The 18,896-nt window shown below is 49.7% G+C and overlaps 2 protein-coding genes across 2 annotated transcripts; both read left to right on the top strand.

Annotated features, from left to right (window-relative positions):
- The first annotated feature begins 229 nt into the window (after positions 1 to 229).
- LOC120320967 (hormone receptor 4) lies at positions 230 to 16,345 on the top strand. The gene is given in 7 exon segments (XM_039371997.2): positions 230 to 737; positions 8,280 to 11,151; positions 11,225 to 11,373; positions 11,454 to 12,842; positions 12,919 to 13,040; positions 13,145 to 14,345; positions 14,429 to 16,345. Coding segments are annotated over 7 exon segments (6,552 nt in total). The 5' UTR covers positions 230 to 712; the 3' UTR covers positions 15,223 to 16,345.
- LOC120320969 (uncharacterized protein DDB_G0287625-like) lies at positions 3,185 to 5,398 on the top strand. Its single transcript, XM_039372003.2, has one exon. It carries the CDS (start codon positions 4,201 to 4,203, stop codon positions 5,200 to 5,202), a length of 1,002 nt encoding a protein of 333 aa, XP_039227937.1. The 5' UTR covers positions 3,185 to 4,200; the 3' UTR covers positions 5,203 to 5,398.
- Positions 16,346 to 18,896: the final 2,551 nt, after the last annotated feature.

Here is an 18,896-nt window from a genome sequence, read left to right as displayed (position 1 = left end):
TCGCACAGCCAAATCAAACAATCAAACAATCAAACAATCAAACAATCGAACAATCGAACAAGCAAGCAAGCAAATAATGCTCAATTAATCACGAGACTCCACACACGAGAGCAAAAAAAGAAGACAAGACTGCAATAATCAAAGAAAAGTCAAAGCCGAAAACTTGAACAACAAATAAACGAACTAAATAAAAAAAAAACACCCAAAAAAAAAGTTAAGGTGAGAGGGGAGCAAGTGCAGCGCTGCCAACGGCGACGGCGACGCGGCAGCAGTAGGGGCTTTGTTTTGGCTTCACTTTTGGCCCAGCAGCTTCGACTTCAGTTCGATTCGTGATTCGTGACTCGTGGTTCGTGGCTCGTGGTTAGTGGTTAGTGGTAACTTATTCGTGGTCCGCAGCTCTTGAGGCGCGCAAAGAAGTAAATCTCGAGCAATCTGCAGAACAGTATATGCATCTATCTATTTGTTGTTATTTTTTTTATGTTTGTGTTGCTGTGAGTTTTGAAGTGAGCAGTTCTAGACTTGAGTGCTGGCATACTATGTGGCCACTGCCACTGGCCTCCGTGCTGCTGGCCCACTGAAGGAAAAAAAGAGTGCGAAATAAAAGTTTGCGAGCAAAACAATTACAACAACAATAACAACAGCAACAGCAACAGCAGCCCCCAAGACGTCAGGCAACAAACAGCAGCAGCAGCAACAACAACAACAACCAGCTATGCCTGGCCCGGCTTTGTGGTCCGGTGAGTGTTTTCGTTTTTAGCCAGAAAGCCAATCTCAGCCAAGTCGAGCTTGCAGATGACGTTGCTCTCTCTCTCGCTCTCCTGCGCGATCGTGGGCACGAGAGTTGCTCCGCAGCTGCAAGTTGCACTTCCGCATGCCATCTCTCTCTCTCTCGCCCGCGATCCGTGGCTCCAGAACGCAGCGGTAACAACAATAAACTTTCACTTTAGCACAGTGCGCACAAGGGGCAGATGGGGGGGGGGGCGTAAGCTGTTGGCCAAAGGCTTCCTGGCATTGCAGCTTGCAGCAGCAGCAGCAACAGCAGCAGCAGCAGCAACAGCAACAGCAGCAGCGGCAATTGCAATCAGGTCTTAACACATTTGCCGCCGCTGCTGGGCTGCTCATTATAAAGTCGTAAGCCATTTGCGTTGTGTGAGTGCGAAGCGAAATGTCAGTGAGCAATAAGGAAATGAAATGTGCGCCAAACAATTATTGCACGTTGTTGCTTTTGCTTTTGCTTTTGCTGTTAGTGTTGCTGCTGCTGCGGCTGGCAGCAGTTGAAATCGAAAGTGCTTTCAGACAATGGTCAACGAACGTATGGAAAGGGCATTAGAGAAATGCCGAATGCTGGTGTGGGTGCACTGCTAAAGGCACGCGGAGTAAAGAGTGAATAGTGAATAGTGAATAGTGGACATCAGACATTCGACAGGGGACAGTGAATAGCGAATAAATAAGTAATGCGAGACATGAGCCACATTGCTTTTGGCCATGTCGAAATTCATGACATTGCTTCTACTGCTCGCAGTTAAGCTGTCTGCCCCGCGAATTTTGCCATTGTCCGTTTGTCCGCATGTCCGTTTACCGATGAACTTGTCCGTTTGTCCGCCGATGATGAACTTGTCCACTGGCTCACTAGTCCTTTGTCCATCCAAGCCTCCTCGTCTTGCTTGTCCGTTTGCCTCGTTTTCCGCGCCAATTGATCCCCATTGCTGCCGCTGTTACTGTTACTCATGTTGCTGCTGTTGCTGCTGTTGTTGCTGTTGTTGCTGTTGTTGCTATTGTTGCTTTGCTTTTCCTCAGCTCCGCTGCGCTGTTCGCTCGCGACGTTGCGCAATCGCTTGTCATTGTCCATTGTTGGGTTGCTATTGCCGTTGCTCTAGTTCGAATTAACTTTTACCTTTCCACAGACGGCCACAGCCCCCCACCCCGCGCCGATCGCAGAACTCCATTGCCACAGTGGCAATGCGGGGAATTGGGGATGGGAGGTGGGGGTTGGGGTTTTGGGGTTTGGGGTTTGGAAGCAGAAAGCCTCAGAAAGCAGGAAGCAACAATCTGTGCTGCAACTGCCACACGGCAGCTCGCTCTCTTGTGGCGGCAGGAAAAGCTTTTGCTGAGCACCCCTCTCTGAACTCGTGCCCCAAACCGCCCCCCTCCAATCTACTCTCTCTTCCTCTCCCCCTCCGCTCCCCTCCTCCGCGCCCGGTGGAAAGTGCATTGGCACAGTTTCGCTCGGCAGGCAGCAAGGAGAAGGGTGGTGGTGGTGGAGAAGAAGGCGAGTTAGCATGAGAGTTGGAGCTTTTCGGGGCAGCTAGGAAAGCTCCTCCCTAATGGCAGTGCCCCCCCCTCTGCCTCCAGAGTGCCCCACCCCCTGGAAAGCCGCCCCTAAGCTCGCCGGTCAACGTCCACACCAACAGCAACAGCAACACCAAGTACACCCACACACACTGGCAGCACACACTTAATGCAACTTGTGCTGCTGCTGATGTGCTGCTGCTGTTGCTGTTGCGCTGCTGTTGCGAGTCAATTCTAATTTGAATGCAGTGCTTAGATAAGGGAGCAAGAGAGATGGCGCTAGAAGGGCACACACAAGCGATGGGAGAGAGTGAAGTTTTTAGTGGCAGCTAGAATGCAGTTGCAGTTGCAGTTGCAATTGCAATGAACCCTATTGCGTGTGTGTGTGGGTGGTGGAGGTGGGTGGAGGTGGGTGGAGGTGTAGGTGGAAAGGGGAGACTGCCAGCGTGCAATAGAGAGAGGGATAGAGTGAGAGAGAGAGAGGTGGACAAAAATGAGCCTAGTGCCTCTGCTGGCGTCTGCGTCGCTGCCAAAGCATAACTATGACGTCGCCGCTGCCTGCTGAGCGTGTGTCTGTGTATCTTCGTGTGTGTTCGTGTGTGTGTCTGCGTGTGTCTGTGAGAGAGTGAGTGTGCTTTCAGTGTTTTTTGTTCGTTTTGTCTATTGGTTTTCATTTTCGTTTGCTGCCGACGTCGACGCTTCTAATGCTCGATCGCGATAGACGGAGAGAGGTAGAGAGAGAGATGGAGGGAGAGAGAGAGAGCGAGGGAGAGAGAGTGCGAGCGAGTAGTGGAAGTGGAGCTAGTGGGGCGGAGGGGGAGTCGACGCTTGCGCCGACTGCGACGCCGGCAGCGGCAGAGGCAGCAGCAGCATTTCGTGGCTGCTGCTTTCTTTCGCTCGCTTACTCCTTTCATTTCACTTTATTTCGTTCGCATGCACGCACGTTGGCCGCGGAGCAACATCTCCAGCAAACAGAAACCGAAACTGAAACAAAAACAGCAACAGCAACAAAAAATAAAACATAAAACGTAAAAAAAAAAAAAAAAAAAAAAAAAACGAAGCTACAAATACAAATAACAAAAAACAAATAACACGGCACGGCAGCAGCCGTCGCTCAGACGCGGAACTTGGCTCGAACTATAGTTTAGTTTTTCAGTTTCAGTGGCCAGTGGCTAAAGTGCGGCGATATCGGGCGAAACGGTTAACGGTTGACGGTAGCCAGCGGTTCAGTACGCGCCAAATCCTTTTTTTTCAAGTTTGTCAATGTTTTCAAGTGGTAACGAAAGATAAAGAAAAACACATCAGTATATGTAAAGTATAGGCAAGAATCTGAAAGCCAAGAGTGGTATGTGCCCCTAGTTTTGACCCAAGAGACCTACAAGTAAAGACCCCTGACAACCAGAACCACCCAGAACCAACCACCCACACACACACACGCAAACACAGGCACACACACACGCACACACACACAAACAGAAAAACACACAGTCTCATTTCTCAGTCTCAATCTCCATCTCAATCTTCATCTCAATCTCAGTCTCAGTTTCAATCTCTGCTCCAATCTCAGTCTCAATCTCAATCCCAATCTCAGTCTCATTTCGAGGATCAAAAACGGAGCAGCAACATCAATCGATTCATTATGTTTACATATTTTTTTCGAGTGCTTTAAGTTTTGGCAATGGACGCAGACTGCTTCTACTTCTAATCGAACCCAGTGACTACGCAACATGCAACATGCTGTAAAAGAAGAAGAAGAAGTTGACAAACAAATGGTTATTGTGATCGCTAAGTGTCGTTTGATATGTGTTTAAAACTACTCGGTGATTGCCAACGCCAACCAGCCAAAATGGCCCAGCATCGTTCGCTTGTCCGTCTCTACCTGCCCACCTAGAAGAAGAGCTGCCCGCCCAGATGAATGCCCAGCAGCCGCTGATCCTGGAGCCTGGATCCAAGGCCAGCAGTGTTGTTGCGGCAGCTGCCGATCTAGAGGCAGCCACGGCCACGGCCTCGGCCACGGAGGCAACTGCAGCGGACAGCTATGCCGCCGTGCAGCAGAATGGCGGCCACGAGGAGCAGCGGGTCAATGGCAACCACGGCTGTAGACGCGAGCAGCCGGAGGATCGGCCCGACCAGCCGGAGCAGTTGGATCACCAGCTGGAGGAGCCCAAGCCAGTCAACGACGTGGCCAACAAGCTGACCATTATCAAGACGCCGCTGAACAAGACGCTGCTGAAGAAGTGCAACAGCAACAGCAACGGCAGCCTGCAACTGCCACACGCCAACAATGGCAGCACCAACAACACCAATCTCCGCAACAACAGCAACAGCAGCAACAACAACAATAGCAACAATAACAACATCGCGACCAGCAACGATGTCTGCGATTCCGGTTTGCAAAGCGGAAATAGCAATGAGCAAGAACCATTTGGCAACAACGATCGCCATCACCACATCTACCACCACCACCACCATCACTACCATCATCACCATGGCGGCGATAAGAGCAAGGCGAGCGGCGACACTGCATCCCCGTCCGACGCGGATCACCCCAAGGACGAGCCCACAGCGCAGGATAATAGCGCTGGACAGGACAATCAAGCAGGAGCAGCAGCAGGAGCGGCTGCAGGAGCTGCAGAGCCAGGAGGAGGAGCAACTGCATCGGCAGCCACGTGCGGCCCCAGCAAGTGCAACAAGTGCAATTCGCACAACAACAACAGCAACTGCAACAATAACAATAATACCATCAGCAACAACAACAACAATAATAATAACACAAGCAGCAATGCCATTGCCAACAACAATAACAACAACAACAATAGCAGCAACAACAACAACAATAATAATAATAACCATTACAACAATTACAATAACTATTATAAGAAAAAGTCTCGTATGCCGCCCATTTGCCGTTAGTATTGCATCCATCTATATACTCTATACACCCCGTAAATCATGCCTAATCATAAATGCGTAAGACACCACCACCCACCACGCCCAGCCACCCCTGCCACCCCCTGGCTTAGCCCTACCCCCTACCCCTTCCCACACCCACACACACACAGAGACACGCATTACTTACGCTCTCTATCCCCTCTTACCAACCAAAATTGCAGTCATCGAAAACCCACAACTCCCCCACCCCCAAAAAAGCAAAAAGAAGTGCACTAAACTGGAGCAACCAGCAATTGGCCAAGAAAACAAGAAAACAATAAAACAAGAACAAAACCCCCACAAAACCCCCCAACCCACAACCACCCAACAAAAAGCACCCACTGGAATGCGTACTGCCACTGCCACTCTGCTCTGCAGCTCAGGGGGCAGCGGGCGGGGAGGGACGCAGTCTAGATGCTTCCCGAACGAGTCACAGTAATACCAAAAATCCAAGCAAATACAATTACAAATACAAATACAAGTACAAAATCCAAATTCAAATCCAAATCCAAATTCAATGAAATAACGATAACCCCCCCACAAGTAAACCCAAACACACACAAAAGCAAATGCAAAAGCAAATGCAAATGCAAAAATAACATCGGCAAGAAAAGAAAATCCACAGCTACAAGAACAACAAAATCAAAAACCAAAACAACAACAACGATCGGCAAACAAGAGAATTTTTTGTTTTTATCCAAATTTGAACAATCGGCAAAGAACAGAAAAAACGAAATTATGACATCCATAGGTAAATTTCTGACTATATTCGAAAAAAAACCCAAATCAAGATCACTAACATTAGACACTTGTACACTTAAAGAAACCACACACACACACACACACACGCTGAAAAAGTTAAACTTGGCTGCAAGTTTTCCTTTTGACCACCGCCTTTCCCCCTTCTGAAAGCACCACGATTGCCTAACGACCCAACAAGATACTAATCCAAAAAAAAAAACAAAAAACACAGCTATCAATTTTCTCCCTGATTCAATATTTGCTTCTATATACTATATGTTACTGAATATTATAAAATATGTGGGTATGTTTTAGTCGAAACCTCGCGCTTGTTCAAGTTAAGTGCTCTAGATAAGCATTGCATCTTTAACAATCTGAAATTCTGAAATAGTTTATCCCACTTTAGTTACTAATTGTGTTCTGATAATCATGATCAACTTATTCAGTTAGTTAAGATTGGAGTTAAGATTAGATGCAAGGTCTATTTGTAGTTTGCTTGAATGCAGTTGCAGTTTCTGGGTAACAGGTACCTACGTACACCTCCCTGTATCTGGACATATCTGAAGTATGTATACTTCTACACTTGCGTGTAGAAGTCTGCTCCACGCGCTCACACACACGCACGCACGCACACACACACACACACACACACACAGAGGGGCGAAAAGATATAGACCCAGAGAGGCACGCATGGTTTTATTGTTTAGAATAATCTTGCGCTTGATAATGAAAATAGGTCAAATTTTAAAAATACACACACAAACGACATTGTCGTCGCTGCCGCCGACTGCCGACTGTCGATTGCCGATTGCCGCCGAATGCGCGACGAGAGAACTTTTGCCGCCCGAAGCTGCATAGTTTATCTCTCAGCGCCAGTGCGTGTATGTGTGAGTGTGTGCGTGCGTAAAGAGATCGCCATGGGATAGATAGTGAAAGGGGGAGTTCGAACGGGAATGAGAGTGGGAGTGGAAGTGGGAATGGGAATGATCGAGAGCTCTGTGGCTTCGTGGGCGGACATCGGAAAGGGCGATGGAGCAGCCGTGACGATAGAGACGGAGCTAGCGAGAGGAAGCGAGAGGGAGCAAGGGAGAGAGAGCGCAGGAGATATCGAAAGTTGAAACATACAGGTGCCCAGGTGCACTGTGGTAAATCGGCTTACCTATTGGCCTACAAAATATAGGCAATTAAATCGTAGTGATATCACAGCGTACGTTGTACGCTATGTATATAATACATACATATGTATGTATGTATGTACAATCATTGCACTTGAATGCTCATAGCTTCGCTAATTGAAGAGCTATTCCAAAATGTTGTGCATTTTTAGAATCGTGTTTGTCAGCTCTAAACAATTTAATTTAAGTTAAAAATATTTTTTTTCGAATTTTAATTTTTTTTTTTTTGTAAGGGGTACCATTGTCAAAAGTTGCAAAAATTAAAAAAAAAAACATTTTGTTTTTCTGCTTTACAAATTTTTGCTGACGGGGAAAAAGAAGCTTAAAAATGCTTTCCGAATCGCGTTTGAGTAAAAATTGTCCGTTTTACAGTCGTAATGGATTCAGGATTTTGAACAATTTTGTAGCATACTTTTCAACGCAAGAAGTGGTAAGGATTTAAGAATGCTGGATCCAAATGCACATGCAACATGTGTTCTCATGTGTAACCTGTTGATCCAAAGGGAAAAGGGGAAAAGGGGAGCCACCAAAGAGGCAAGAGGTGGAGAGCTTAGCTTTGACCCATTTTGCAGATTTTGCAGAAAGAACAGACACAAATCGAAGAGTGCTGATCGATGAAGCTCGTCGTGTAATTAAGCGAATTCCTCATATCATATCTTTTCGGCCAGATCTTCGCTGTTTCGGCCGCGTTAACCAGTTATTCGCTTGGGGAAGCGAATGCAAATGATTGGTTATTTGTTTGTGTTCATCATCAGCGAATCGAGCCAATAACAAAATAACAAAATTCGGAAAGAAAAGAAACTTCCGCAAGCAATTTATGCAAACTTATTTATGCGTGTCAACGCCAACCACCCATGCGTTGTCTGAAAATTTCCCAAACATAAGCCGTTGTTCTAGAAATATTATTCATACATATATCTGCTTAAACTTGATTCAAACGAAATGTTTATGTTTGTATCAGTTGGAGTTTGCTGATTTCTTTTGTAATGTATACTATATATTGAAATCGATTAAATGTGATCTTGTAGACCTAAGATATGTACATCTAAGTTACGCTTAGCCTGCAGACGATGCTGCTGCAAATATTGGCCAACAACTAAACCAACAACTTCGTATCTTCTCCCCTACCCTTTCGCCCAGCAGGAATTATGACACTGAGCCGTGGCCCGTACAGCGAGCTCGATAAAATGAGCCTTTTTCAAGACCTCAAACTCAAACGGCGCAAAATCGATTCGCGATGCAGCAGTGACGGCGAGTCCATAGCGGACACGTCCACCTCGTCGCCGGACCTGCTGGCGCCCATGTCGCCGAAGCTCTGCGACAGCGGTACGGCGGGGTCATCACTGCCCCTCCCACTCACCCTGCCACTGCCCATGTCGCTGCCACTGCCCATGTCGCTGCCCCTGCCCCTAACGGCGGCATCATCGGCGGTCACCGTCTCGCTGGCAGCGGTCGTGGCGGCGGTGGCCGAAACGGGTGGAGCTGGCACAACAGCGGTGACAGCGTCGGGAGCAGGACCCTGCGTCTCCACGTCGTCCACGACGGCAGCGGCAGCCACATCCTCCACCTCCTCGCTGTCGCACACGTCCTCCTCCTCCTCCTCCTCTTCGTCATCCTCCAGCAACTCCTCCGCCTCGCCGACAGCTGGAGCCTCCTCCACGGCCACCTGCCCCGCCAGCAGCAGCAGCAGTGGAAATGGTCACGGAAACGGAAGTGTGGGCAAATGTGGCAGCATTAAGCAGGAGCACACGGAGATCCATTCGTCGAGCAGCGCAATTTCGGCGGCCGCCGCCTCAACGGTGATGTCACCGCCGCCCGCCGAGCCAACGAGATCCAGTCCAGCCACGCCCGAGGGAGGCGGACCAGCTGGCGCCGGCAGCGGATCATCGGGTGGAGGAGCCACCAGTGGCGGACCAACGGCTGGAGTGGCCATCAATGAACACCAAAACAATGGCAATGGCAGCGGCAGCGGCGGTAGCAGTCGAGCCTCTCCGGATTCGCTGGAAGAGAAGCCCTCGACCACAACGACCACCGGTCGTCCAACGCTCACGCCCACAAATGGAGTGCTGTCCTCCGCCTCGGCGGGCACGGGGATTTCCAGCGGGAGCAGCGCTAAGCTGAGCGAGGCCGGAATGAGTGTGATACGCTCCGTGAAGGAGGAGCGGTTGCTCAACGTATCCAGCAAGATGCTGGCGTTCCATCAACAGCGGGAGCAAGAGACCAAAGCAGCGGCAGCTGCAGCAGCAGCAGCGGCGGCGGGCCATGTGACGGTTCTAGTGACGCCATCGCGCATCAAATCGGAGCCACCGCCGCCGGCCTCACCATCCTCCACATCCAGCACACAAAGGGATAGGGAACGGGAGCGGGAACGCGATCGAGAGAGGGAACGCGAGCGGGACCGAGACCGAGATCGGGAACGGGAGCGGGAGCGGGAACGAGAACAGTCCATCAGCTCCTCGCAGCAGCACCTAAGCCGGGTCTCCGCCAGTCCACCCACTCAGCTGTCGCACGGCAGTTTGGGACCCAACATCGTGCAGACACACCATCTTCACCAGCAACTCACACAGCCGCTGACACTGCGCAAGAGCAGCCCGCCCACAGAGCACCTGCTCAGCCAGTCCATGCAACATCTCACCCAGCAGCAGGCCATCCACCTGCATCACTTACTTGGCCAGCAGCAACAGCAGCAACAGCAGCAACAGCAGGCATCGCATCCCCAGCAGCAACAGCAGCAGCAACACTCGCCCCACTCCCTGGTGCGGGTGAAGAAGGAACCGAATGTGGGCCAGCGGCACTTGTCGCCGCATCACCAGCAACAGTCGCCGCTCCTGCAGCACCACCAACAGCAGCAGCAGCAGCAGCAGCAGCAACAACAACAACAGCAGCATCTGCATCAGCAACAGCAGCAGCAGCAGCACCACCAGCAGCAGCCGCAGGCACTGGCCCTGATGCATCCCGCTTCCCTAGCGCTGAGGAACAGCAATCGGGATGCGGCCATCCTGTTTCGGGTGAAGAGCGAAGTGCACCAGCAGGTGGCCGCCGGTCTGCCGCATCTGATGCAGTCCGCGGGTGGAGCAGCAGCCGCCGCCGCAGCAGCAGTGGCCGCCCAGCGAATGGTGTGCTTCAGCAATGCCAGGATCAATGGCGTGAAGCCGGAGGTGATTGGAGGACCGCTGGGCAACCTGCGGCCGGTGGGCGTGGGTGGCGGTAACGGTGGTGGCTCCGTACAGTGCCCCTCGCCGCATCCATCCTCCTCGTCGTCATCGTCACAGCTGTCGCCGCAGACGCCCTCCCAGACGCCGCCCCGTGGCACGCCCACCGTCATAATGGGCGAGAGCTGCGGGGTGCGCACCATGGTCTGGGGCTACGAGCCACCGCCACCCTCGGCGGGTCAGTCCCACGGCCAGCATCCGCAGCAGCAACAGCAGTCGCCCCACCACCAGCCGCAACAGCAACAGCAGCAGCAGCAGCAGCAACAGCAGTCGCAGCAGCAACAGCAACAGCAGCAAGCGCAGCAGCAGCAACAGTCGCTGGGCCAGCAGCAGCACTGCCTCTCCTCGCCATCGGCGGGATCACTGACGCCCTCCTCCTCCTCCGGCGGCGGTTCGGTGTCTGGCGGCGGAGTGGGCGGACCACTCACTCCCTCATCGGTGGCGCCGCAGAACAACGAGGAGGCCGCCCAACTGCTGCTCTCGCTGGGACAGACGCGCATCCAGGACATGAGATCACGGCCACACCCCTTCCGCACACCGCACGCCCTCAACATGGAGCGTCTGTGGGCGGGCGACTACTCGCAATTGCCGCCCGGCCAGCTGCAGGCTCTCAATCTCAGTGCCCAGCAGCAGCAGTGGGGCAGCAGCAACTCTACGGGTCTCGGTGGCGTTGGCGGCGGCATGGGCGGACGCAACCTGGAGGCGCCGCACGAGCCAACCGACGAGGACGAACAGCCGCTCGTGTGCATGATCTGCGAGGACAAGGCCACCGGCCTGCACTACGGCATCATCACCTGCGAGGGGTAAGTAACCACCCGCTAACCTTAATGGACATGGTTAGCATGGCTAATAATCTTGGTGTTCCTTGGTGTTCAGGTGCAAGGGCTTCTTCAAGCGGACGGTGCAGAACCGACGAGTCTACACCTGCGTGGCGGACGGCACCTGCGAGATAACCAAAGCACAGCGCAACCGTTGTCAGTATTGTCGATTTAAGAAGTGCATCGAGCAGGGCATGGTGCTGCAAGGTGAGTACTTTGTTCCCCTGGCCAAACCACGCGGATGCCTAACCGGGAATCCGGGAATCCGGGAATCCCTTTCCTTTCAGCCGTTCGCGAGGATCGCATGCCAGGCGGTCGCAACAGTGGCGCCGTCTACAATTTGTACAAGGTGAAGTACAAGAAGCACAAGAAGACCAACCAGAAGCAGCAGCAACAGGCCGCCCAGCAGCAGCAGCAGCAACAGGCGGCGGCGCAGCAGCAGCACCAGCAACAGCAGCAGCATCAACAGCACCAGCACCAGCACCAGCAGCAGCAGCAGCAGTTGCACTCGCCGCTCCACCATCACCACCACCAGGGCCACCAATCGCACCACGCGCAGCAGCAGCACCACCCACAGCTGTCGCCGCATCACCTGCTCTCGCCGCAGCAGCAGCAACTTGCCGCCGCGGTGGCAGCAGCTGCGCAGCACCAACAGCAACAGCAGCAGCAGGCCAAGCTGATGGGCAGCGTGGTGGACATGAAGCCCATGTTCCTCGGCCCCGCTTTGAAGCCGGAGTTGCTGCAAGCACCACCCATGCACAGTCCGGCGCAGCAACAACAGCAACAGCAGCAGCAACAGCAGGCCTCGCCGCATCTCTCGCTTAGCTCGCAGCACCAGCAGCAACAGCAGCAGCAGCAGCAGCAGGGACAGCACCAAAATCACCACCAGCAACAAGGTGGTGGTGGCGGAGGAGCTGGCGGTGGAGCCCAACTGCCGCCGCACCTGGTGAACGGAACGATACTGAAAACGGCCCTGACCAATCCCAGCGAGATTGTGCATCTGCGCCACCGCCTCGACTCGGCGGTCAGTTCGTCCAAGGACCGACAGATCTCGTACGAGCACGCCTTGGGCATGATCCAGACGCTGATCGACTGCGATGCGATGGAGGACATTGCCACACTGCCGCACTTCAGCGAGTTCCTCGAGGACAAGTCGGAGATTAGCGAGAAACTGTGCAACATCGGCGATTCCATAGTCCACAAGCTGGTGTCGTGGACAAAGAAGTTGCCCTTCTACCTGGAGATCCCCGTGGAGATACACACCAAACTACTGACGGACAAGTGGCACGAGATCCTTATCCTCACCACGGCCGCCTACCAGGCGTTGCATGGCAAGCGGCGCGGCGAAGGTGGAGGTGGTGGCAGCAGGCATGGTTCGCCGGCATCAACGCCACTGAACACGCCCACTGGCACGCCGTTGAGCACGCCGATACCCTCGCCCGCCCAGCCACTTCACAAGGATGACCCGGAGTTTGTCAGCGAGGTGAACTCGCACCTGAGCACCCTGCAAACCTGCCTGACCACGTTAATGGGCCAGCCGATAGCGATGGAGCAGCTGAAGCTGGACGTTGGGCACATGGTGGACAAGATGACCCAGATCACCATCATGTTCCGGCGCATCAAGCTCAAGATGGAGGAGTACGTCTGCCTAAAGGTCTACATACTGCTGAACAAAGGTACGTGGTTCGATTTGCAAAACACCCATTCATACAGTGCTCATGTTACCGTTTTTCGTTCGTTATGTAAATCCAGCAGAAGTGGAACTGGAGAGCATCCAGGAGCGGTACGTCCAGGTGCTGCGATCCTACCTGCAAAACTCGTCGCCGCAGAATCCGCAGGCGAGGCTCAGTGAACTGCTCTCCCACATACCCGAGGTAAGTGGCCACTAATCACACGTAGTACTCTTTTTTTTTCCAACGAAGCCATCAATCTGTATTTTCCTGTGACTCATCGCTGCTCTAACCCGATCCCCTTGCAGATTCAGGCTGCGGCCAGTCTGCTGCTCGAGAGCAAGATGTTCTATGTGCCCTTCGTGCTCAACTCGGCGAGCATAAGGTAGCAGATGCTTGAGCACGGACTGCTGCCCACCACCGCCAACCATCAGTCGGCACCACAACCACCTGGTCCACATCCGATGCCGGAGCGGCAGCAGCAGCAGCAACAGGAGCGGCGTCGAAGCAGGCAGCAGCAGCACCAGTTGCTGCGCAACTTGCCCAAGATCAAGATCGAGATCGGTACCCAGCGCGATCCGGAGGAAGGTGAGTCGGAGCTAGAGCAGGAGCAGGAGCTGGAACAGGAGCAGGAGCAGGACCATGAGCTGGAGCTGGAGCAAGAGCAGGATGTGCCGTCCCGACCCTCCGCGGCATCCACGTCCATTTTGAAGACTTCACTGCTGAGCGGAGCGGCGGCCACGTTGGCCACCTTGACGGCGGCAGCCGAGCAGATAGCCCGATCCTCGGCCAGCTGCGACACTGCCAGGGATTACTCCCAAAGCAGCAACAGCAGCAGCAGCAGAAGCAACAGCAACACTGCCACAGCAGCAACAGCAGCAATAGGAACTATGGCCAGCGGCAGGACAGGCAGCAGCAGCAACAGTTTAGAAGAGAGCAAAAGACTTGAGCATCAACAACAACAAAAACAACAACAGCAACAACAACAACAACAACAACAGCAACCACAACAGCATCAGCAGCAACAATATACATCAATACTACACACGGCCTTAATGTCACAGCGTTCCATGCCACCAGCGACATCACCAGCAGCAACGCGAACGCCAACGCCGACGTTGACGACGGCAGCAACCACATCGCCCACGCCTGCGCATGTGCTGAAAACAGCGGTGACCTTAGCCAGTCTAAGTGAGATAGCCACTGCACGTCAGCAGCAGCAGCAGCAGCAGGAGCAGCAACAGCAACAGCAGCAATTGCTGGCATTGCAGCAGCAACAGCTAACGAAACTGCCCCGAAGGATAATCAACTTTGGCAGCAACCACACTGCCAACACTGCCACCAAAGGATTGGGAGTGCTAGCAGAAGCAGGTGGAGGAGCAGGTGCAGGTGCAGGAGCAGGAGCAGGAGCAGGAGCAGGAGTGGGCATGGGCATGGTCACAGCAACAGCAGCAGCAACAGTTGGACGCAGTCGTCAACTGGGCCTGAGTCAGGGTCAAGTGGTCAATGGTAAGCAGAAAGAATTGTGAGCCCTGTGTTTGCGATAACGTTTGTGTACCCCCCCTCCTCCCCTCCCCCTATAACGCTGCCAGCGAGGACAGCAGCACGCCTGCTCAACGGCAACTGTTGCGGCCGATTGCAGGCGACAGCAGCAACAGGGGCCAGCAGGGGCACCAACACTGCCGGCAGCAACACGGTCAACATACAAACTCAGACCGACGATGAGTTGCTCCCACTGCTAGCCATGCCCCCACAAGACGCTCCTACAGCAACAACAACAACAGCAGCAGCAGCAGTATCACTATCATTATCAGCCACATCATCATCATCATCATCATCATCATCACCATCGACGATTTCATTAGCAACACGTGCAGCAGCAGCAGCAATGCAGCAGCAGCAACAATGGACTGCCGTGTCGACGACGCCAGCAACAGGAGTGATGATGACGACGACGACGACACAACCACAATCACAATCACAATCACGTGCAACATTAGCAACACCAGAACAACAACAACAACAACAACAACAGCAACTATCACTGCCACAACAAAAGCAACCGTTTAATACGAGAATGAACAGAAAAACAACAACAATTACAACAGCCACCACAACAGCACCAACAACAACAACAGCAACAACCACACGAAACAGCAACATCAACTTCAACAACAGCAACAATAACTATATGAATAACAATAATATTAACGCCGCCACTGCCAGAGTCACTGCCTCTGTCTTCGCCTCCACCTCCGCCTCTGCCACGGCCACGCCCACTGCCACAGGTCCGCGCCAGCAACCGCCCCCGCCCCCGCGCACGCCCACAGCCACCTCAGCTTCTGTTACTGTAGTTGTGTTCAAAACAATGTTACCTGATGACTGAATTATTTTAGAATCGTACACATAGAGCATGTTTTATTATGATTACCACTATGATTACCACTTACGATTTACGATTACGATTATGATTATGATTACGATTACGATTATGAGTATGTCATGGAGATCATTAGACCTATTAACTATTCATTAGTTATGCATTATCGATTATTACTATTTTTACTATTACTATTGCTACATGCATAATGTAGAGCCTAATTGATCTATCGTGTATTTTAGTTTGTCTAATTGTTGGATCCCTGTACTATATCCCACACACACACACACACACACACATACACACACTCACCCATATTTGATCCTCACCCCTCGCCTACCCACCCAAACAATCCATACACACTCACACACACATACACACACTTACTAAGGAAGGGTATGCGCATATGCGAAGTTGAAACATTTTAATCATGTATTTTTTTTTGTGTTTTTGCTGAAAAGAGATGATGAAAGGAGAAAGTCGAGGAAGTCGAGCAACAGCAATTCGAAGTGTTAATTGAGTAGGATTATGAGTACGTAGCGAGCATGTAAGGAGTATGTAATGACTAAGTAAAGTTTACGTAGACACAATGCCACATACAGCTATAGCAAGCATTTAGGATGCGTGCATATGTCAGTTATCTATTTTTTTTTTAAACTAAAATCTATATAATGTAACGCAAGAGAGAGGAACGGAGAGCGAAGCGGGGCGGGAGATTCAACCACATAAAGTATAAATAGTAGAGCTTGAGCCAAGTAGCTAGTTTAGTGTACATCCGTTTTTTGGGGGCAGGGAAGTAGAGCAATTTGTCGACGATACGGGGTTGTTGGGGGGTGAGCGGTAACGAAGATCGGTAACGGAAGTGGAGACAAAACGGAACCGGAACCGGAACCGAAACCAGAACGGTAACGGTAAATGACCGGAAACGGAAGCTGGACTGCCAGATCGGAATCACACATCAACCATTCGCTCGCAACTCTTGCAGAATTATACTGTTAGCTACTGTTAGTTATCGAACCCAAAACGCCCAACCCACACACACTATACCTAAGTTAAGAACGCATAATCACATACTACACATAAATTACGCATAGTACATACAAGAAAGAGGAATGAGAAAACGAGAAAATGAGAAAAAGAGAAAAAACAAAGATAAGGAAGATAAGAAAGAAAGAAACGAAAGGACTTTTTTTTTTGTAAGCTCGATTGCGCAATTGTATATCGTAATCGTGTTGTCGTCGCAACCCCAAACGCCCCATGGCGGTATTGATGCCCGGATTGTTATCGATATCGTCGTACTACGTTTTATTTTGTAAATGTATTAATTTTGTTGATTTTTTTGCTGTCTGTACACATTTTTTTTAACAACATTTTTGAATAAATGTAATTCTTGAATATGCTTTATGTTTTTAATTTACTCTCAAACCCCACCAACTTTTCAGTTTCAAATTGGTTTGTATATAAAACAAATAGGAGTCCCTCCCCTTTTACAAGTTTTCTTTATCAGAATTAACATTTTGTTTTCGGGCCAAAATCTTCGAGTTGGTAATGAATTTGTAGTTAAGGGAATTTCTTAAATAATGCCCGAAATAGAAAAAATCCATTTTAACTCGCCTTTTAACTATATTTCTACACACATTTTACGCGTCCTCGGTTTTCTACTTGGAAATTCCCCAGTGGCGCCACCTGCATTTAGAGACTCGAAATGTATGCACCGGAAATGGCAAAATCGGCTCGAAAGAAAATTGGAAGAATCTCTTGTGAATAGGAAACCCTGATAAAAAATCCTTTATGCCTGAATCCTTTAGTCCTGAAACTCAAATCCTCCCGTTTGAAGCTCTGTCAAACAAAATAACGAGTCCTAGCAATCCTAGAGCTGAGAGGGAAACCAGAAATAGAGAAATTAAGAACACAAAAAAAAAAACACGAAAACAATGTTACTCGGATAAAACCGACGAACACAAGATGAGAAAATATGCAAGAGTCTGACATCAAATTGCCTTCAAAGCGTTATTTTCGATTTTTTTTTCCGTAGAGAGGTTTTTTACGAGAAAACGATGCAAAAACCAATACGAAATACCAAATAGCAAGGATATTTAGAGTACGTATATATGTGGATTTACATAAGCGATGACATAATAATCATATGAATATGAAAAAAAAAGACGGATGGAAAAGGACGGACGGCTAAAAGGATTAACATTTTTTGTAGATTAATTGCAGGATAAACAGCATCTGAAGGAAAAAAAGAGTCAAAATAAAATATTTTTGCACAGCGTGTTATCGAATAAGTGTTAGACTTTAAACGTAACTGTAATCGAGATTCAAATCAATCAAAGAACCCTTACCCTTACCCTTACCCTTACCCTTCTCCTTCCTTTCCTTCCCCTCCTTTACCTATTAACCCATACCCATACCTATTAACTCCCAGTTACCCACCCCGCCCATTTGATTATTAGGGCCAGGGTCAGATGGACAATTGCTACCGCTGGAGCAGAAGTGTCTTTGTAAATACATGAGAATAAGAAGTGGGACTTGGTGTTCCATCTGGCATCTCGAAATATAACATTAGTTAGCTAATTTTAACGACTTACACTCCCGGACTCACCAACTGCAGTCACCTGCCTACCCAGCTGCGACTTTTCGTAGATCAACTGTTTACCCAAAGAAAAAGAACACAACACAACACAAAGAATATACTTAAATGCTCAACTTCACCACATGACCCAGTCACCCACTCAACCACTCAGCCACTGAACCACTCAGCCACTGAACCACTCAACCACACCCGCATCCAACTCACTCCGCTTGCCTAGATCCATTTGCATCCCGGGAAGGAACCCATGTCCACCATTTCCCCCATAGTGTATAGCGTGGATGCAATATGAACTTCTTATGGTGCTTAATCTGGATCTTGATCTTGAGAACAACCCAAGCCTAGAACTCAAATTATGGGACTGATGCAATGAAACAAAAAAAGAAAACAATGAAGAAATAAGTAAATGGGCTAGGGAAGAAATCTAATTAAACCCATATATGTATACTAGGTGTATATGTGTATTGATTTAAAGATTCAATAATTAAAACGAAGTAGATCCTTCCATATGATAAAAGCAAAACAGAAAAAAAAAACAAACAAAAAATGAGAAAAGGATAAAAATCAAGAGTAAACTCTAGGGAAAGATCTCGCTTCTGAGGCCATTGTTATACTCTTTGAATTTGTGTATACCCCAGAATAGAAAATTGTGAAACCAAATCCAAAGAAAATCGAAACACATAACCAATCGCCGTGGAAAATTATAGAAATACTGTTTTTTTTTGTGCATTTCTAATTCTACATAGCGGTCGCCAGCGACTTTTACCTTTTATATAAGTATACAATATGGTTTTTGTTTCGTTTTTGGATTTGATATGAATGTTACACGATGGATTGATATTGATTGATTGATTAGTGAACGTTTGATGTAGTGGTAACCAAAAAGAATAATTTAAATGATATATTGATGTAATGCATAAGAGAAGGAAACACAAACGGCAAACAGAACCGCAAATGATAATGAAATGAAAATGAAATGTTAGCAAATATAAAAAAAGGATAACTAAAACGAACTAAGCCCGTAATTGAGAATTTTTAAAGCACGATTCGAGATCACATATAAATTTAATAAATTACACATGTA

The sequence above is a fragment of the Drosophila yakuba genome, chromosome X (assembly GCF_016746365.2).
Source record: "Drosophila yakuba strain Tai18E2 chromosome X, Prin_Dyak_Tai18E2_2.1, whole genome shotgun sequence".
NCBI classification, from domain to species: domain Eukaryota; kingdom Metazoa; phylum Arthropoda; class Insecta; order Diptera; family Drosophilidae; genus Drosophila; species Drosophila yakuba.
Note: the sequence above shows the minus strand (reverse complement) of the source record. Positions and strands in the feature narration are given on the sequence as shown.